This window comes from Oncorhynchus mykiss, chromosome 7 (assembly GCF_013265735.2).
Source record: "Oncorhynchus mykiss isolate Arlee chromosome 7, USDA_OmykA_1.1, whole genome shotgun sequence".
Classification (NCBI taxonomy): domain Eukaryota; kingdom Metazoa; phylum Chordata; class Actinopteri; order Salmoniformes; family Salmonidae; genus Oncorhynchus; species Oncorhynchus mykiss.
In genome coordinates, this window is record NC_048571.1 from 75292296 (window position 1) to 75315124 (window position 22829).

Genomic DNA, 22829 nt, shown 5'->3' on the forward strand with positions numbered 1-22829 from the left:
GGATTCAGGAAGCTTGCAGATAGATTCATCCAAGCACAGAGAATTATAGCCATTTCAAAGATCAAAGATGAAAACAAGAACCGTATCCTCTGTGCAGAGAAAGGAAGGGAGACAGGGACAGAGTACATCTGAGAAAAAAATTACACGGAAGAGTGATTCTCTACGCAATGACTACATGCAAGAAAAACAGTGTATTCCTTTGCAAAAACAACAACACGGTTAAGTTCTTAATTAGAGTCGTTGTTTTTCTTAATCATACAGTGGTTGAGAGTGTTGTCAGGTGGTGTTGTTTTAAATCAGCGAATTAGCTGTTTCTCAGTGTTGTTTGTGCTTGTTTATGCCTGTTTTAGAAACGCGAAAATACCTGGGTTTCATATCAATATAATTCAAAATGTAAATACAGAGTAAGAAAGAAAGAAAGACTATAGATCTATAGTATCAAGATAGAAAGACAGACACACACAGAGACACATGGTGATGATAGACAGGCAGACAGACACAGAGACACATGGTGATGATAGACAGGCAGACAGACACAGAGACACATGGTGATGATAGAAAGACAGAGACACACACAGAGACACATGGTGATGATAGACAGGCAGACAGACACACAGAGACACATGGCGATGATAGACAGGCAGACAGACACAGAAACACACAGCGATGATAGACAGGCAGACAGACACATGGTGATGATAGACAGGCAGAAAGACACATGGTGATGATAGACAGGCAGACAGACACATGGTGATGATAGACAGGCAGACAGACACATGGTGATGATAGACAGGCAGACAGACACATGGTGATGATAGACAGGCAGACAGACACAGAGACACATGGTGGTGATAGATAGGCAGACAGACACAGAGACACATGGTGATGATAGATAGGCAGACAGACACAGAGACACATGGTGATGATAGATAGGCAGACAGACACAGAGACACATGGTGATGATAGATAGGCAGACAGCCACAGAGACACATGGTGATGATAGACAGGCAGACAGACACAGAGACACATGGTGATGATAGACAGGCAGACAGACACAGAGACACATGGTGATGATAGACAGGCAGACAGACACATGGTGATGATAGATAGGCAGACAGACACAGAGACACATGGTGATGATAGACAGGCAGACAGACACAGAGACACATGGTGATGATAGATAGGCAGAAAGACACAGAGACACATGGTGATGATAGACAGGCAGACAGACACAGAAACACATGGTGATGATAGATAGGCAGACAGACACAGAAACACACAGTGATGATAGATAGGCAGACAGACACAGAAACACATGGCGATGATAGATAGGCAGACAGACACAGAAACACATGGTGATAATAGACAGGCAGACAGACACAGAAACACATGGTGATGATAGACAGGCAGACAGACACAGAAACACATGGTGATGATAGATAGGCAGGCAGACAGACACAGAAACACATGGTGATGATAGATAGGCAGGCAGACAGACACAGAAACACATGGTGATGATAGATAGGCAGACAGACACAGAAACACATGGCGATGATAGATAGGCAGACAGACACAGAAACACATGGTGATAATAGACAGGCAGGCAGACACAGAAACACATGGTGATGATAGATAGGCAGACAGACACAGAAACACATGGCGATGATAGATAGGCAGACAGACACAGAAACACATGGTGATAATAGACAGGCAGACAGACACAGAAACACATGGTGATGATAGACAGGCAGACAGACACAGAAACACATGGTGATGATAGATAGGCAGACAGACACAGAAACACATGGTGATGATAGATAGGCAGACAGACACAGAAACACATGGTGATGATAGATAGGCAGACAGACACAGAAACACATGGTGATGATAGATAGGCAGACAGACACAGAAACACATGGTGATGATAGATAGGCAGACAGACACAGAAACACATGGTGATGATAGATAGGCAGACAGACACAGAAACACATGGCGATGATAGATAGGCAGACAGACACAGAAACACACAGCGATGATAGACAGGCAGACAGACACAGAAACACATGGCGATGATAGACAGACAGACAGACACAGAAACACATGGTGATAATAGACAGGCAGACAGACACAGAAACACATGGTGATGATAGACAGGCAGACAGACACAGAAACGCACAGCGATGATAGACAGGCAGAAAGACACAGAAAAACATGGCGATGATAGACAGGCAGACAGACACAGAAACACATGGTGATGATAGACAGGCAGACAAACACAGAAACACACAGCGATGATAGACAGACAGACAGACAGACAGACACAGAGACACATGGTGATAATAGACATGCAGACAGACACAGAAACACATGGCGATGATAGACAGGCAGACAGACACAGAAACACATGGTGATGATAGACAGGCAGACAAACACAGAAACACACAGCGATGATAGACAGACAGACAGACAGACAGACACAGAGACACATGGTGATGATAGACAGGCAGACAAACACAGAAACACACAGCGATGATAGACAGACAGACAGACAGACTCAGAGACACATGGTGATGATAGACAGGCAGACAGACACAGAAACACATGGTGATGATAGACAGACAGACAGACACAGAAACACACAGCGATGATAGACAGGCAGAAAGACACAGAAAAACACAGCGATGATAGACAGGCAGAAAGACACAGAAAAACACAGCGATGATAGACAGACAGACACAGAGACACATGGTGATGATAGACAGGCAGACAGACATAGAAACACACAGCGATGATAGACAGGCAGACAGACACAGAAACACACAGCGATGATAGACAGGCAGACAGACACAGAAACACACAGCGATGACAGACAGGCAGACAGACACAGAAACACATGGTGATGATAGACAGGCAGACAGACACAGAAACACACAGCGATGATAGACAGGCAGACAGACACAGAAACACACAGCGATGATAGACAGGCAGACAGACACAGAAACACATGGTGATGATAGACAGGCAGACACACACAGAAACACACAGTGATGATAGACAGACAGACACAGAGACACATGGTGATGATAGACAGGCAGACACAGAGACAATTGGTGATGATAGACAGGCAGACAGACACAGAAACACACAGCGATGACAGACAGGCAGACAGACACAGAAACACACAGCGATGACAGACAGGCAGACAGACACAGAAACACATGGTGATGATAGACAGGCAGACACACACAGAAACACACAGTGATGATAGACAGACAGACACAGAGACACATGGTGATGATAGACAGGCAGACACAGAGACAATTGGTGATGATAGACAGGCAGACAGACACAGAAACACACAGCGATGATAGACAGACAGACACAGAGACACATGGTGATGACAGACAGGCAGACAGACACAGAGACACATGGTGATGATAGACAGACAGACAGACAGACACAGAAACACACAGCAATGATAGACAGGCAGACAGACATAGAAACACACAGCGATGATAGAAAGACAGACACAGATATGTCACAGTGGCTGGGAACAGACCTGGCTCAAAGTAGTATTTGCTTTATTTTATTAATTTTTTATTTAACCTTGAACTAGGCAAGTCAGTTCTTATTTACAATGATGGCCTCAGTTATATGTGCGCTTGGGTGGGCAGGGTTTGTACAGTTGGGACTATTCCATTGGTGTAATTGCACCAGGGAAGCTAAATCAAGGGCACCTAAAGTGTTTGGAAGGCAATAAATACTATGTTGACCCAGGTCTGGTTGTGAAACCTAGCCTAAATACTAACAGAAAATGTAGCTTGATGTACACTGTCAGTCATAGTTGGCTAGGGGTTAGTTTCATTCTATACCATTATGTTCAGTCGTGGCCAGAAGTTTTGAGAATTACACAAATATTAATTTCCACAAATTTGCTGCTTTAGTGTCTTTAGATATTTTCATCAGATGTTACTATGGAATACTGAAGTATAATTACAAGCATTTCATAAGTGTCAAAGGTTTTTATTGACAATTACATGAAGTTGATGCAGTCAATATTTGCAGTGTTGACCCTTCTTTTTCAAGACCTCTGCAATCCGCCCTGGCATGCTGTCAATTAACTTCTGGGCCACATCCTGACTGATGGCAGCCTATTCTTGCTTAATGAATGCTTGGAATTTGTGGGGTTTTGTTTGTCCACCCACCTCTTGAGGATTGACCACAAGTTCTCAATGGGATTAAGGTCTGGGGAGTTTCCTGGCCATTTAACCAAAATATCGATGTTTTGTTCCCTAAGCCACTTAGTTATCACTTTTGCCTTATGGAAAGGTGCTCCATCATGCTGGAAAAGGCATTGTTCGTCACCAAACTGTTCCAGGATGATTGAGAGAAGTTGCTCTCGGAGGATGTGTTGGTACCATTCTTTATTCATGGCTGTGTTCTTAGGCAAAATTGTGAGTGAGCCCACTCCCTTGGCTGAGAAGCAACCCCACACATGAATGGTCTCAGGATGCTTTACTGTTGTCATGACACAGGACTGATGGTAGCGCTCACCTTGTCTTCTCCGGACACGCTTTTTTCCAGATGCCCCAAACAATCGGAAAGGGGATTCATCAGGGAAAATGACTTTACCCCAGTCCTCAGCAGTCCAATCCAAATCAAATCAAAGTTTACTTACAGGCTCTAACCAATAAAAAAGGTATGTGCGAAAAAAAAGGTGTGTGTGTGTGTGTGTGTGTGTGTGTGTGTGTAGGTAAGTAAAGAAATAAACAACAGTAAAAAGACATTTGAAAATAAGAGTAGCAAGGCTATATAGACACTGGTTAGTCAGGCTGATTGAGGTAGTATGTACATGTAGATATGTTTAAAGTGACTATGCATGTTTAAAGTGACTATATATGGTGAACAGAGAGTAGCAGTAGCATAAAAGAGGGGTTGGCGGGTGGTGGGTGGCAGGACACAATGCAGATAGATAGCCCGGTTAGCCAATGTGCGGGAGCACTGGTTGGTCAGGCCAATTGAGGTAGTATGTACATGAATGTATAGTTAAAATGACTATGCATATATGATTAACAGAGTAGCAGCAGTGTAAAATGAGGGGTAGTCCGGGTAACCATTTGGTTACCTGTTTATGAGTCTTATGGCTTGGGGGTAAAAACTGTTGAGAAGCCTTTTTGTCCTAGACTTGGCACTCCGGTACCACTTGCCATGCGGTAGTAGAGAGAACAGTCTATGACTGGGGTCTTTGACAATTTTTAGGGCCTTCTTCTGACACCGCCTGGTGTAGAGGTCCTGGATGGCAGAATATTAGTCTGTCCCTGATGTTTTTCCTGGAGAGAAGTGGCTTCTTTGCTGCCCTTCTTGACACCAGGCCATCCTCCAAAAGTCTTTGCCTCACTGTACGTGCAGATGCACTCACACCTGCCTGCTGCCATTCCTGAGCAATCTCTGTACTGGTGGTGCCCCGATCCCGCAGCTGAATCAACTTTAGGAGACGGTCCTGGCGCTTGCTAGACTTTCTTGGGCGCCCTGAAGCCTTCTTCACAACAATTTAACCGCTCTCCTTGAAGTTCTTGATGATCCGATAAATGGTTGATTTAGGTGCAATCTTACTGGCAGCAATATCCTTGCATGTGAAGCCATTTTTGTGCAAAGCAATGATGACGGCACATGTTTGCTTGCAGGTAACCATGGTTGACAGAGGAAGAACATTGATTCCAAGCACCACCTTCCTTTTGAAGCTTCCAGTCTGTTATTCAAACTCAATCAGCATGAGAGTGATCTCCAGCCTTGTCCTCGCCAACACTCACACCTGTGTTAACGAGTGAATCACTGACATAATGTCAGCTGCTCCTTTTGTTGCAGGGCTGAAATGCAGTGGAAATGTTTTGGGGGGGATTTAGTTCATTTGCATGGCAAAGAGGGACTTTGCAAATAATTGCAATTCATCTGATCACTCTTCATAACATTCTGGAGTATGTGCAAATTGCCATCATACAAACTGAGGCAGCAGACTTTGTGAAAATTAATATTTGTGTAATTCTCAAAACTTTTGGCCAACAACCTGGTCCTTGTTTATTTACTATTGTGCAGGAAACCAGAGGAGGTTATTAGTGAGTTCAATATATTGGCCACTAAGGCTGACTGAGAAGGCTAACGCTAACCATGAGGCCAGATACTATAGGTGCTCTGGTGTTAGATTAAATAGCATTAGCCTGCCACAATCCACTCATTCCTACTAATGGCTAACTGAGATAAGTGGTAGAGGCTATTAGTGAGTTCAATTTCCTGGCTACTAAGGCAGACTGAGATAAGTGGTAGAGGCTATTACTGAGTTTATAATACTGGCCACGAAGGCTGACTGAGAAAAGTGGTAGGGGTTATTAGTGAGTTCAATTTCCTGGCTACTAAGGCAGACTGAGATAAGTGGTAGAGGCTATTAGTGAGTTCAATTTCCTGGCTACTAAGGCAGACTGAGATAAGTGGTAGAGGCTATTAGTGAGTTCAATTTCCTGGCTACTAAGGCAGACTGAGATAAGTGGTAGGGCTATTAGTGAGTTTATAATACTGGCCACGAAGGCTGACTGAGAAAAGTGGTAGGGGTTATTAGTGCTGTCTTCAACTGATCAGAGATCAGATACTGGCCACTAAGGCTGACTGAGATGAGTGGAGGTTATTAGTGCTTTCTTCAACTGATCAGAGATCAGATATTTGCCAGAGAGGCTAACGCTAACCATGAGGCCAGATACTATAGGTGCTCTGGTGTTAGATTAATTAGCATTAGCCTGCCACAATCCACTCATTCCTACTAATGGGAGCTAGGTGGCTTTAACTAACACTGCTACTGTGTGGGGTCAGAGCAGAGGAAGTTAGGAAGGAGTTACATGTGCTTTAAAGCCTGTTTTGAAATAAGCTCTTCTGGTCATTATTGGTTTTGTCGTGATCAATATGGTTATTGTATTTCATAGCAATGTAAAACACCATGTAGGTGGGTCCAATCTAAAACATAAGCAGGGTTGGGCCTGGTTAGTACTTGGATGGGATGACCACATGTTATTATAGTTTGATTATGGTGTAAGGCTCTTGATTGTAGCTAATATCTAACCTAATATTTTTCAATCAAAATAGCACTGCCTACACACCCACACATAAATACATACAGTGCATTCAGAAAGTATTCAGACCCCTTGACTTTTTCCACATTTTGTTATGTTACAGCCTTATTCTAAAATGGATTAAATCGTTTTCCCCCTCATCTATCAACACACAATACCCCATAAGGGAAAAGCAAAAACAGGTTTATTGTCATTTTCGCAAATGTATATAAAACAAATAAAGATCGCATTTACATAAGTAATCAGACCATTTACTCAGTACTTAGTTGAAGCACCGTTGGCAGCGATTACACCCTCGTCATACCCAAGTCTTCTTGGGTATAACGCTACAAGCTTGGCACACCTGTATGTGGGGAGTTACTCCCATTCTTCTCTGCAGATCCTCTCAAGCTCTGTCAGGCTGGATGGGGAGTGTCGCTGCACAGTTATTTTCAGATCTCTCCAGAGTTGTTCAATCGGGTTCAAGTTTGGGCTCTGGTTGGGACACTCAAGGACATTCAGAGACGCCACTTCTGCATTGTCTTGGCTGTGTTCTTAGGGTTGTTGTCCTGTTGGAAGGTGAACCTTCGCCCCAGTCTGAGGTCCTGAGCGCTCTGGAGCAGGTTTTCATCAAGGATCTCTCTGTACTTTGCTCCGTTCATCTTTCCCTCGATCCTGACTAGTCTCCCAGTCCCTGCCGCTGAAAAACATCCCCACAGCATTATGCTGCCACCTCCATGCTTCACCGTAGGGATAGTGCCAGGTTTTCTCCAGACGTGACACTTGGCACTCAGGCCAAGGAGTTCAATCGGTTTCATCAGACCAGAGAATCTTGCTTCTCATGGTCTGAGAGTCCTTTAGGTGCCTTTTGGCAAACTCCAATGAGTCTGTAATGAGCCTTTTATTGAGGAGTGGCTTCTGTCTGGTCAATCTACCATAAAGGCTGGATTGGTGTAGTAAGTAAGTTAAGAACAAATTCTTATTTACAATGACGGCTATGCCGGCCAAACCCGGACGCCGTTGGGTCAATTGTGGGCCGCCCTATGGGACTCCCAGTCATGTTAGGTTGTGATACAGCCTAGAATCGAACCAGGGTCTGTAGTGACGCCTCTAGCACTGAGATGAAGTGCTGTGCCACTCGGGAGCCCCAAGTGCTGCGCCCTTCTCCCCCCGATTGCTCAGTTTGGCCGGGTGGCCAGCTCTAGGATGAGTCTTGATGGTTCCAAAATTCTTCCATTTAAGAATGATGGAGGCCACTGTGTTCTTGGGAAGCTTTAAGTCTACAGAAATGTTTTGGTATCCTTCCCCAGATCTGTGCCTCGACACAATCCTGTCTCAGCGCTCTACAGATAATTCCTTTGACCTCATGGCTTGGTTTTTCCTCTGACATGCACTGTCAACTGTGGGACCTTATATCGACAGGTGTGTGCCTTTTTAAATCATGACCAATCAAGTTGAAGAAACATCTCAAGGATGATCAATGGAAGCATGAGCTCAATTTCGAGTGTCATTTATTTTTTTATGAATTTGCTAAAAAAAAAATTAAAAACGATTTTTGCTTTGACATTATGGGGTAGTGTGTAGATTGATGAGGGGAAAAATAATTGAATCCATTGTAGAATAAGGCTGTGACATAACAAAATGTGAAAAAATTCAAGGGCTCTGAATACTTACTCCGAATGCACTGTATACCCACAAACTCACTCACCCACCCACCCACCCACCCACACACAAACACACCCACTCACCCACCCATCCACATCAACACTTCTTCATGCTGAGCACACACACTCTATCTACAACACATGCCCAAATTATCACCACTAGCAAATCATGCTCGGACAAGGAGCTCTGCCTCTTTCTCTCTCCCGGTCTCCCTGCCTTATCGACCTGACAGTTGTCAAATTGCCTTGCAGCTCAGTATGCAGGCTTCTCTTCCAGCTGCCTATGAAACATGACTTGTTGACAAACAGGCTATATCCCAAGGTGCTTTGTGCCAATATTAGGTTCTGACAGGCCTGCTCAGCAAATATCTGACATGTTCATGACTTAAATCAAATTAGTGTGGTGGGAAAATCAATCCGCTAAACTTAGCTGGACGTTAAAACAACATGGCTCATACATCCAGTCTGCTTCAATGGCAACTCGCCGCTGAGAACGAGCACAGAAAACAAGTGGAAACATTTGAATTTCAATACTGTTGAAGGAAAGTCTGCACTCATGAATTTGAGATTTAAAAAAACACCACCTTTGTGGTATTTTGTACCACCAGAAAAATAATCCAAGGAGGGAGAGCATTGTCTAACTTGACCCATTCTTTTTCAGTTAACTTGAAAATTGCAATACTCAGCCTTGCTAGCCAACAACTTTAAATTTGATAGATGGTGCAGATCCGAGCATGAAACTAATAAAGGCAGTGGTGTCATAATCCTCCCCCGGCAATGGCAGACGATGCTCGTTTGGAGATGCAGCACATGCATTTTTAAACGCCCTACGCACACATGTAGTTGTTCACTGTATTGCTTGGAGTGCTATGATAGAAATGTGGTTGTGTCACACAGAGACTGCCGGCTGCTGTCGACTGAAGCCTCATTAAAAATGAAAAGGGGAGAAATAATGAAATAAAATGGAAAGTGCCGTAGGTAAATAAATATATAAACAAATTAATATATATATAGCGCAATCTCAAGAGACCCTACTCCATATATTCGCTTCCTCCTCCCAGTGAGTCCAACATGAAATGAGATGGATAAATCCAGATAGTGATCTCTCAATCTTTTTTTCTTTCATTCTCTTTCTTTCTCTTTCTTTCTCTTCTCTCTCTCTCTTTCTCTGTCAGACTCTCCAAAGGGAATTGAATGAGTTAGGCCGAATCACAGGAGTCTAATTAGCATGGGCAAAAGCCCATGGCTAATAAGTGTCTCACCACAGCAAAGAGAGAGTGTGTGTTTGTGTGTGCGTGTTGTTTGGTCGAGTGGAGTCTGGAACTGAGAATCAGATGCCTAATCAGGCTAAAGACAGACAACAGTGGGGTTGTCCATTCACCACTCCCCGTACTGCTTCCTTTCTCACACTTGCTTTCTGTCTAAAGGCCTAAATAGTCCTCCGCAGCCAAAAGAGTGTAGGGACTGAGTCACTGGGCCGTTCCAATCTCTTCGCCTTTGTGTGTAGTTACTGTGCTTGCAACTTTGTAACTGAACTGCCATTTCATGGAAAAAAGCACTTTTAAACAGTCGTTTTAGAAACTTGATGAATCTCTGAAGCTCAATTTGCATGCAGATCCTGTAGTAATATGACATAATAAGTAATGACTTATTACAGAGGTAGTTACCATATTATGCTAACTACCTCTGTAATAAGTCATTACTTATTATTACATAGTCGTCAGTCTTATACCTGCAGAGAGGGATTTAGGAGCACCATCATCCCACACTTAAATACACTGAGAGGCTGTGAGTGATACACGGCGTAAAGTATTTCATGTAAGACCAGTGCCTGGAAACAGTGGGGGAATCAATCTCGCCATTAAGTGAAAAATGATATTGAAATGTACCAACCTGAGGTGAAAGACTGTAAAATCAAAGGGTCATTGAATCATTGCTTTGTGTCACATCCAGAGGGTGAGAGACAGAAAATAGATACATGAAGCTATACGAAAAGAGATATACACTGAGTGTACAAAACATTCAGAACACCTTCCTAAAATTAAGTTGCACCCTCCTTTGCCCTCAGACCAACCTCAATTCGTCGGGGGATGAACCCTAGAAGGTGTCGAAAACGTTGCACAGGGATGCTGGCCCATTTGGGTGGTGGACCATTCTTGATACACATCGGAAACTGTTGAGCGTGAAAAACCCAGCCGCGTTGCAGTTGACACACTGGTGTGCCTGGCACCATTACCCCGTTCAAAGGCACTTCAATATTTTGTCTTGCCCATTCACTCTCTGAATGGCACACGTACACAATCCATGTTTCAATTTTCTGAAGGCTTAAAAATCCTTCTTTAACCCGTGTCCTCCCCTTCATCTACACTGATTGAAGTGAATTTAACATGTGACATCAATAAGGGATCATAGCTTTCACCTGGATTCACCTGATCAGTCCATTACATGGAAAAAGCAGGTGTTCCTAATGTTTTGTGCACTCAGTGTCTATCCCAGTTTTCCAGCACAAAGAAACCCTACGTAACCCTGCACCCAGGCGAATGCATATATCCCTTGAGTAGCACCCTTTGGAAATGAAAAATGTGCATTAAAGTGATTAATGAGTTACGGTAGTCAGAAGGGAATAGCTGCTGTAACAAGCTGTTGCTTCTTGTAGATGGGTAATTTATCATATTCAGTGTAGTGTAGTGTAATATTGTGAGGTAAAATTAACATACACTGAGCATTCAAAACATTAGGAACACCTTTATAATATTGAGTTGCACACCATTTTGTCCTCAGAACAGCCAAAATGAATCGGAGCATGGACTGTACAAGGTGTCGGTAGCGTTCCACAGGGATGTTGGCCTATATTGACTCCAATACTTCCCACAGTTGTGTGAACTTGGCTGGATGTCCTTTGGGTGGTGGAATATTCTTGATAAGCACGGGAAACTGTTGAGTGTGAAAGGCACTTAAATATTATGTCTTGCTCAATCACCCTCTGAATGGCACACGTACACAATCCATGTCTCAATGTCTCAAGGCTTAAAAATCCTTCTAGAACCAGTCTCCTCCCCTTCATCTATACTGATTGAATTGTTAACAGACTACATCAATAAGGGATCATAGCTTTCACCTGAATTGTCATGGAAAGAGCAGGTGTTCCTCATGTTTTGTATTCACAGTGTACATTATATTGTCTATAAACACTTCAAGTAGATAATGCATTTAAATGTATTTGTTGTTGTTAAACACTTCATCATACAATAAAGACCAAGCGAAAAACTCCCCTAAAGTATGTTATCAACTTGTTATTGTCAATAAACCTTTGGATAGTAGAAAAATCTCCATATCACCCTTCTCTAACGCGTTGAGGGATTTCACTGGAATACAGTAGCTGTCGGACACTCATAACCAAAATATGAGAAAAAGTCATAATACTGATAAATAAAAATCTAGTCTGGGAATTCGCTGAGAAGCCAATAAATGCCAAGGCAGCTTAAGGTCACCGTCGGGTCGAGCTGGCAGAATCTCCTTGGGGAAATAATGGCTTGTTGCAAGACCTTCAGCCTCCATTCAAGCTGGAAGGTAAAATAATGAAATAAGAATGAGCCGGTAATCAACCGAGGAGCTGTCTGTCTGTAGTTGCCGATACTCGGGCCTTGGGAGTGAATTTTTCATAGCCTTGGGGACAGGTGGCTCAGAGGCTATTTCCTCCCTCCTTGCAGTGTATGTGTGTGCTGCGCGTGTGCGTGTGTCGTGCACAGATGTAGCTGCCTGTGTTGACAAGAGTGGCTGGGAGCTAACTGCAGCTCCACATCACTTTTCTCCATCAGAAGACCCTGGGGTACAACGCTGTTGGACTTCATCTCAACACTCTGCCCCTGAGAGGGTTTTTCTGGCACACCTTTTGATGAGCTTAATGGTTGTGCAGTGCAGAATGGTTATACTGCTAGTAATGGACTTAGCATCTAAGTGATGTCTGTCTCTATATCCTTTCCATTGCCTAAGTTCACATGGTTGTTGAACTCAAATTAGGGTTTGATATTCCGGAATTATTCACAACTTGGATGCCAAGTCCCATGTACCTCCAGTAAATATCATGCACAGGTGTCAGAGAGTCAAATATGAAGAATTCCATCTCATGGAACTCCTTTCGTTTATACAACTCTCTCTTTACTAGATGCACGTGAAGGCTTTGGAATAATGGAGTCTTCAAAACCCCTATTTGAGCGAGAGATTCACCAGTTTTGCACAGCGAACCTCTTGAGTTTTGAACCTCAAGGTGAAGCTTTCTACAGCCACGGTGTGAATGAGAATAGATAAGACCTTGCACAAAGCTCAATCCCCCAGGCTCCCTGCTAACTGTCACGTTATGTGGACCTATTCTTCAAAATGTTATACCGCCTGTGATCTTGATTTGCCTAAGACTCCTCTCAACAGATCAAAGGCTCAGAGCATTTCTTTTGATTTTCCCCGCCATTATTCCACTGCCATGTCTAGCCCATACAACTCCTCAGGAACCATAATGTTGCTACACCACATTCAATTGGTAGAGAAGCACCTGCCTATTTCAGAATATGTGTATTGGTCCTACAATACTTGGATGTAGTGGTGTAAAGTACTGAAGTAAAAATACCTTAAAGTACTACTAAAGTAGTTTTGTTTTAGGTATCTGTCCTTTACTTTACTATTTGTATTTTTGAATACTTTTACTTCACTACATTCCTCAAAAAATTATGTACTTTTTACTCCATATATTTTCCCTGAAATCCAAAAGTACTCATTATATTTTCCATACTTAGCAAGACAGAAAAGTGGTTCACTCACTTATGAAGACAACATCCCTTGTCATCCTTACTGCCTCTGATCTGGGAGGACTCACTAAACACAATTTCAGCAATTTGAAATGATTTATACTTTCACTTTTGATACTTACGTATATTTAAAACCAAATACTTTTAGACTTTTACTCAAGTAGTATTTTTATGGGTGACTTTCCCCTTTTACTTGAGTCATTTTCTATGACGGTATCTTTACTTTTACTCAAGTATGACAATTGGGTACTTTTTCCACCACTGCTTGGATGACCAACTACCATATTGAAATATACTGTATGTTTTTGTATTTCCAAATTCCTACATTTTGATTAAATATCAGAAAATGTGACACTGGCGACGTAGACTTCTTCCTGGTATCAGACTAACACTTTGATAGTAAATATTTCACAACTTCTAATTCATGTTCTAAAAACAGTCTATTTCTTCCACAAAGTCCTCTATAAAACCAGGGTTTCCATTAGCCGGTAATAGCCCGCTTTTGGACATATAATACAATTCAGTGAAATTAAATTGGTGAGTGTGTACAGGATATTCGTTATGGATCTTATTTATCTCGTGTCCAGCATAAAGATACAGAGCCGTTGAGCAAAAAGTCTGTCAGACAGTACGAAGGTCTCTGCAACAGCATCTCAAACAGCAAAGGGTTAGGCAATGGGAAGAAGGCTTCATCACTGTGCCACACAACACTTTGCAATGAGCTGGAGGCAGTCTGCATTTTGAAAACATATACTTAATTGTTTGAATCCTGAACATTTTACTACATATTATGAGGCTTGCTGTTTCAAAGTCTATCCAAAATCGTATCAAATTAATTATTTTATATAAACGTTAATTCATTGTCCAGTAGCCAAAGGCACAATCCTAGTAATATAAGCAACCCATGCTAGTTGTTGCATATCAGATCTCCCCTCCCTCTTTTCAAAATGTTATAATGGATATTTAAATCTTAACTGCTGGCATGTGCTGTGCTCTTTTGACAAAGGTGTATCCCGCTAATTACATTAGGGAACGGACATTCACACGTAGCCTATTGCCTTGTACACATTGCTGCACATATAATGTGAAGAAATAATAGTTGATCAACATTTTAAGCTAAACGTTCTGATCTGTTGCATCAGACTCATTACTTCTTAACTTATTTTTTGGCAGCCTAGGCCTACTGGTTGTATGAATGTGGGATCTATCGTCCCACAGTTGTCCCAGAGTCGGTTAGGAATAGGGCATTTCTTTCTCGACAAGCTGTCCAATAGAATAGATCAACTTTTCTACTATTGACATAGGCAAATTATTTTGCTGTTTGTTACTCTTCTTATTGGCTGAGGAAAAGTAAATTTTATTCTAAAATGTTCAAAGTACGCATGAGAATTCGGCAAAAAGGACCGCACATTGTTGCATCCGCGACTTGCATGTTCTGTTAATAGGAATTACCATAATCTAAATGTGATTCTGTCATTCTGAGCCCTTATCAGGTTACGCAACGTCTCAAATGTCCGGTAAATTAAAATGCTGCTGGTCAAATGTCTGGCATCACATTTTCCTAAGAGAAAACCTATATCATACAGTCATATAGTCTTAGAGAACTATTTGTGCGTAGAATTATTGTGGATTGATGCTTTAAAGTTCAGTCTTAAATACAAAGTGAAGCTCTCACTTCCTGTCATTCCTCTCCACTCACCCACCAGGTCTCTGACATCACCCTCTGCTGTGACAGTGGGAGTGTCCAATCTGTTGGCCCCTCCCCCACAGCCAGAGTCATATTCAATTAATGCCAAAGAAAACTGCATAATGAATTCATACAGTATGCCCAGACTGTGAATTTAGTGTAAATACCGATTACATGGTGAAACCATGGTGGTCCCGTGTGGCTCAGTTGGTAGAGCATGGCGCTTGCAACACCAGGGCTGTGAGTTTGATTCACATGGGGGCCCAGTAAGGAAATGTATGGACTCACGACTGTAAGTCGCTCTGGTCAGGTTGTATAGGCCTACAAATGTTTTTTTAGATACCTCTACATTATACATCTACATTTTTGCAGTGGCTGCCACGATTTAGCAGCGGCGGTGCGCCACTGCTTAATGCAAATAGGGGAAACTGCTTCCAGGTACACATGGAGACGCACTCTATATTGTTTTCTACCTTGCTTGTCTCTATACAACCTTCCGAGACCTGAACCTGTGAGATTGACAGGGTCAAAGCAGACCTAGACGCGTGTCAAAGAAACCAGGTGTTGTTAGACCTGACCACTTCACCTTGCCTTCCGATGCCAGACAATGTTCCACCTAGCTGCACAGGTGTTAGACCTACATATCTGTACATGGGCTGAGCAGGGGACCATGCAGGGGCAACGGCGCCACGGACGAATGTTCTTATCTGGGGCTGAGCCTGGGCCAAGTCTAACAAGTGCTTTCTGGAACACTGCATGGGCTTCTGTAATCTACATGAAGGCACAACTCCCAAGCATCTGGGGAATATATCAACCCACCAGTGTTTGGGCTGATAGAAAACCTCCCATGGGGATTACTTAACCCCAAAGGGATGCAGCTCTATTTTCTGTTGAGAGAGACAATCTCATCCAGGAGGGAAACAAAAGGCTATTTTTCCAGGTCTCCAAGCGGAGAACATCATTCACGCAAAACTGAAAGCGAGAGCCACCGCATTTAATCATGGAAAGAGGTCTGGGAATATGGCCGAATACAAACAGTGTAGTTATTCCCTCGCAAGGTAATCAAACAAGCAAAATGTTGGTATAAGGACAAAGTGGAGTCGCAATTCAACGGCTCAGACAGAAGACGTATGTGGCAGGGTCTACAGGCAATCACTGACTACAAAAATAAAACCAGCCACATCACAGACACCGACGTCTTGCTTCCATACAAAATAAACACCTTCCAACGCTAAGGACTGTGGACTGTGGGCCCTGCCTCTCCTTCTCCGTTGCCGACGTGAGTAAGACATTTAAACGTGTTAACCCTCGCAAGGCTGTCGGCCCAGACGGCATCCCTAACCGCATCCTTAGAGCATGCGCAGACAAGCTGGCTGGTGTGTTTATGGACATATTCAATATCTCCTTATCCAAGTCTGTTGTCCCCACATGCTTCAAGATGGCCACCATTGGTCCTGTTCCAAAGAAGGCAAAGGTAATCAAACTAAATGACTATAGCTCCATAGCACTCACTTCTGTCATTTTGAAGTGCTTTGAGAGACTAGTCAAGCATCACATCACCTCCACCTTACCTGCCACCCTAGACCCACTTCAATTTGAATACCGCCCCAATAGGTCCACAGACGATGCAATCGCCATCATACTGCATATTGCCCTATCCAATATGGACAAGAGGAATACCTATGTAAGAATGCTGTTCATTGACTACAGCTCAGCATTCAACACCATAGTACCCTCCAAGCTCATCATTAAACTTGAGGCCCTGGGTCTTAACCCCGCCCTGTGCAATTGGGTCCTAGGCTTCCTGACGGGCCGCCCCCAGGTGGTGAAGATAGGACCCCCCTTTCCACATCACCGGGACAGCAGTGGAGAAGGTGGAAAATTTTAAGTTCCTCGGCATACACATCACAGACAAACTGAAATGGTCTACCCACACAACAGGGCCTCAGGAGGCTGAAGATATTTGGCTTGTCACCTAAAACCCTCATAAACTTTTACAGATGCACAATTGAGAGCATCCTGTCAGGCTGTATCACTGCCTGGTACGGCAACTGCACGGCCCACAACCGCAAGGCTCTCCAGAGGGTGGTGGGGTCTGCACAACACATCACCGGGGGCAAACTACCTGCCCTCCAGGACACCTACAGAACCCAATGTCACAGGAAGGACAAAAATATCTTCAAGGGAAACAACCACCCGAGCCACTGCCTGTTCACCCTGCTACCATCCAGAAGGCGAGGTCTGTACAGGTGCATCAAAGCTGGGACAGAGAGACTGAACAACAGCTTCTATCTCAAGGCCATCAGACTGTTAAACAGCCATCACTAACACAGAGAGGCTGCTGCCTACATACAGACTTGAAATCATTGGCCACTTTAATAAATAAAAAAATAAATGGATCACTAGTCACTTTAATAATGCCACTTTAATAATGTTTACATATCTTGCATTACTCATCTCATCTACACTGTATTTTATACAATCTATTGCATCTTGCCTATGTCGCTCGGTCATCGCTCATCCATGTATTTATATGTATATATTCTTATTCCATCCCTTTACTTAGATTTGTGTGTATTAGGTAGTTGTTGTTGAATTGTTGGATTACTGTTAGATATTACTGCACTGTCGGAACTAGAAGCACAACTATTCCGCTACGCTCGCAATAACATGTGCTAACCATGAGTATGAGACCAATAAAATTTGATTTGATTTGAGTACAATCTGAGTTATAGCTATGCCCTTTTATGAAATCCCCCCCTGAGCCATTCTCTTTTGTGGATGGTAAGATGTAGACTGTGGAGAGAACATCACAGTTAAACTCCATTTTAATTAACTCCCTCAGGGAGTGATGCGTGCTAATTGATTTTTCTTCCCGTCCAAGATAGTCAATCCATCCAGCGCCAGTATACGTCACACTCATTCTTATTGATTTGGCTAAAGCTAACATGCTAAGGAGAGAGAGCTCCTGGGACCAGCTGGGGATGCACAATGATAAAGTGTTTATCGCACACGATCAAATTAAATCTTATAGCAGCCTGCAGATAGAGACAACCTCCTGGATAAACCTCTTTGTGACAGGGAAATGGCAAAAATGCTGTGCCACAAATACCAATTAGTAAGCTTCTACAGAACTCCATTTTATACTACATGAACAGAAGTATAGAGACACCTGCTCCTTGAACATCTCATTCCAAAATCATGGCCATTAAAATGGAGTTGTTCCCCCCTTTGTTGCTGTAACAGCCTCCACTCTTCTGGGAAGGCTTTCCACTAGATGTTGGAACATTGCTGTGGGGACTTGCAACCATGAGGCTGGGCACTGATGTTGGGCGATAAGGCCTGGCTCGCAGTCTGCGTTCAAATTCATCCCAAAGGTGTTTGATGGGGTTGAGGTCAGGGCTCTGTGTAGGCCAGTCAATATCTTCCACACCAATCTCGACAAACCATTTCTGTATGGACCTCGTTTTGTGTGCAGTGGTAGGAAAGGGCCTTCCCCAAACTGCCCCAGACTATTATTCCTCCTACACCAAACTTTACAGTTGGCACTATGCATGGGTTCAGGTAGCGTTCTCCTTGCATCCGCCAAACCCGGATTTGTCCGTTGGACTGCCAGATGGTCATGAGTGACTCATCACTCCAGAGAATGCGTTTCCACTGCTCCAGAGTCCAATGGCAAGCTTTACACCACTCCAACCGACACTTGGCATTGCGCATGGTGATTTTAGGATTATGTGCCACTACTCGGCCATGGAAACCCAAGCTTCCAACGAACAGTTCTTGATGTTGCTTCCAGAGGCAGTTTGTAATTCGGTAGCGAGTGTTGCAACCGAGTACAGACGAATTTACGCGCTACAAGCTTCAGCACTCTGCAGTCCCGTTCTGTTAGCTTCTGTAGCCTACCACTTTGCGGCTGAGCCGGTGTTGCTCCTAGACGTTTCCACGACACATTAACAGCACTTACAGTTGACCAGGGAAACTCTAGCAGGGCAGAAATTTGACGAACTTACTTGTTGGAAAGGTGGCATCCCATGACGGTACCACGTTGAAAGTCCCTGAGCTCTTCAGTAAAGGCCATTCAACTTAAGGCCAAACTACCAATGTTCGTCTATGGAGATCGCATGGCTGTGTGCAAAATTTTATACACCTGTCTGCAGCAATGGTTGTGAGTGAAATCTGAAGTAGTGTCCACATACTTTTGTATATATAGTGTATGTTTAAGAATGTTGGTAATACTGCTGATAGAGGAATGCATCAACAGATCAGGAAAGTCCATAATAATAATATAGATTTGTTTTTTCATTTGTTTCTTACCTACTTTTTCTCTATTTTACCAGTGCAATAGGAGCAGCGGTCAGTTGTGATTTAATGTATACGTGTCTCTCTATGTTTTTAGAGTACGCAGTGTGATGGACTGACTGGATTAAATGTTTGTTATGTGACAATGTATGTGTATGTGATCCTTTTAATGGAAGGTGATGCTTAGGGAAAATATCCCTCCTAGATGGACAATATACTTGTATTCTATTCTAACCTAACTTCAGGGTTTCAGGGTAGTGGCCCATGAACATTTTGAAAAAATAACATAGATCAAGATTGATTTATAAAGATTTAAAACGAATTGCTTTCTATAAATAATGGGCCCAATTGTGTGACATTGGGATAGAAATGTCAAAAACAAAAACATGGCCCATAACTCCATATATAAAGTTGAAGTCGGAAGTTTACATACACCTTAGCCAAATACATTTAAACTCAGTTTTTCACAATTCCTGACATTTAATCCTAGTAAAAAATTCCCTGTCTCAGGTCAGTTAGGATCACCACTTTATTTTAAGAATGTGAAATGTCAGAATAATAGTAGAGAAAATTATTATTATTATTTATTACAGCTTTTATTTCTTTCATCACATTCCCAGTGGGTTAGACATTTACATACACAAATTAGTATTTGGTAACATTGCCTTTAAATTGTTTAACTTGCGTTAATCTCTAGGAGACAGAACACGTCTCCTTCCTGAGTGGTATGATGGCTGCGTGGTCCCATGGTGTTAATATTTGCGTACTATTGTTTGTACAGATGAATGTGGTACCTTCAGGCATTTGGAAATTCCTCCCAATGATGAACCAGACTTGTGGAGGTCTACCATTTTTTTCTGAGGTCTTTGCTGATTTATTTTGATTTTCCCATGATGTCAAGCAAAGAGGCACAGAGTTTGAAGGTAGGCCTGGAAATATATCCACAGGTACACCTCCAATTGACTCAAAAGATGTCAAAAGAGCCTATCAGAAGCTTCTGAAGCCATGACATAATTTTCTGGAATTTTCCAAGCTGTTTAAAGGCACACTAAACTTCTGACCCACTGGAGTTGTGATACAGTGAATAATAAGTCTGTAAACGATTGTTGGAAAAATTACTTGTGTCATGCACAAAGTAGATGTCCTAACCGACTTGCCAAAACTATAGTTTGTTAACAAGAAATTTGTGGAGTGGTTGAAAAACAAGTTTTAATGACTCCAACCTAAGTGTATATAAACTTCCGACTTCAACTGTATATATATATAAATAACTTCCCAAGCAAGTCACAGAGTAATCCTCAACATATCATACCAAGTGCGTTCACACCTGCCATTTCTGGGTCTGAACCACCTGCCCTTTCTGGGTCTGAACCACCTGCCCTTTCTGGGTCTGAACCACATTACATTTCTGGGTCTGAACCACATGCCATATCTGGGTCTGAGCCACCTGCCATATCTGGGTCTGAGCCACCTGCCATATCTGGGTCTGAGCCACCTGCCATATCTGGGTCTGAGCCACCTGCCATATCTGGGTCTGAACCACCTGCCATTTCTGGGTCTGAACCACCTGCCCTTTCTGGGTCTGAACCACCTGCCCTTTCTGGGTCTGAACCACATTACATTTCTGGGTCTGAACCACATGCCATATCTGGGTCTGAGCCACCTGCCATATCTGGGTCTGAGCCACCTGCCATATCTGGGTCTGAGCCACCTGCCATATCTGGGTCTGAGCCACCTGCCATATCTGGGTCTGAACCACCTGCCATTTCTGGGTCTGAACCACCTGCCACATCTGGGTCTGAACCACCTGCCACATCTGGGTCTGAACCACCTGCCACATCTGGGTCTGAACCACCTAACAAGCTGGTTCTGAACCACCTAACATATTTGGGTTTCATACCACCTGCCACAAATCTACAACTCCCTTCCAGAAATATTCTCCTGCCACCAATGTACACCCTTGCACTCCTCGATTTCACAGCAGACAAACTAAGCAAATGTTGGCATCCAGTGTCTCTAGACAATCAATGTACTGTATATCCTCCAACAAACATAAAATGACATGGTTGATTCATAGCTTTGGGACATGAACATCGATTTTCCTCTTACCTGTATTGTTCTGTCAGTAAATTGGCCCAAGATGCACTGCTACCCAACTGGTAATACCATTTACAAAAGCCAACAGCAATTGCTCAAAACAGTTGAGCCAAGTAAAGCATTGTCAGATATGATCTAGCTTGAACTGCTCCTCACAAAATGGCCATTGAGTTCATAAAATTGCATTGTACTATAGGATACATGTAACAGTTGTTCCAGGTTGATGTCAACTCTTTCACCTTTTCAGTACTAAAACTTGCCATACAAATTATTATTGCATTTATAATAATAACCAAGCAATGTTCACTGAGATAACTTCCCTACACTGTTAAGCCTATCTTAAAAGCCAATTTCATACAAATAAAAAAAAGTTAATATTGCTGATCTTGTATTTCATTCATGAACTGTGTTTTTTTAATATTCTACTGATATTCATTATTGTAGGGACAAAATGATCTTGTCGTAACTTCGTATTCGAAACAATAGCCGCAGAGATCATCTCGGCATCAGTCAACCCTGCCCAATCACTCTAGTCGTGAATAATGTATGGGATACATAATTACCGCGACAGTAAACCTACCATTTCCAGATATATGATTGTCCACCTCTGCGGGCACAGCCGGTTTGGAAGCAGCGTTAAGTTGACTATAGAGTCCCATATAATGTAAAATCCCAATTATCACTCGAAATGATCCCATTGCTGTTGTTCTTGTTTCAAGTGGCGGACGAAAATCTCACATTAGACAGAGCACGTTTACTAACTTGTATCCAATCCGTCCTGGATGACAGTCCCCTCCGAAATGCAAAATAACCCCCGGACAAAAAAGTGCGCTTACTGCGCAAGGTGTAGACTGAGAGTATGCCTGCCCAAATTTATAAGCACTGTTGGTTCCCTGTGCTTCCGCTAGCAAGCATCTCCAGTTGATGCGGACGGAGAAAGGCATGGAGGTAAGTGCAGCGGCTTGCTGAGAAAGTAAATTAGGCGGAGGGATCTAGAATAATGACACTGTTCTAAACTTTTATGGCAAGTTATATTTAGGTATGAGACTGTTTTACATCTCATTTTATGAATACTCATTAAACAAAATATATGTTCAATAGTCAAATCTCCTGTATTGTATTCTTACCTGTCTATAAGTCTTTCTGAATTTAGTAGCTAGGCAACTCTCAAGATGGGCAAGGTTTACAA

The 22829-nt window shown here is 42.8% G+C and overlaps 1 protein-coding gene across 1 annotated transcript in view; it reads right to left on the reverse strand.

Moving 5' to 3' along the window:
• The window catches only part of LOC110528489 (V-set and transmembrane domain-containing protein 2-like protein), a 38099-nt gene extending 15515 nt beyond the window's left edge, over window positions 1–22584 (reverse strand). Inside the window, exon 1 of the mRNA XM_021610591.2 lies at window positions 22221–22584. Within this exon, the coding sequence (XP_021466266.2) occupies window positions 22221–22338 (118 nt within the window). The 5' untranslated portion in view covers window positions 22339–22584. The remainder of the gene's footprint in view (window positions 1–22220) is intronic.
• Window positions 22585–22829: the final 245 nt, after the last annotated feature.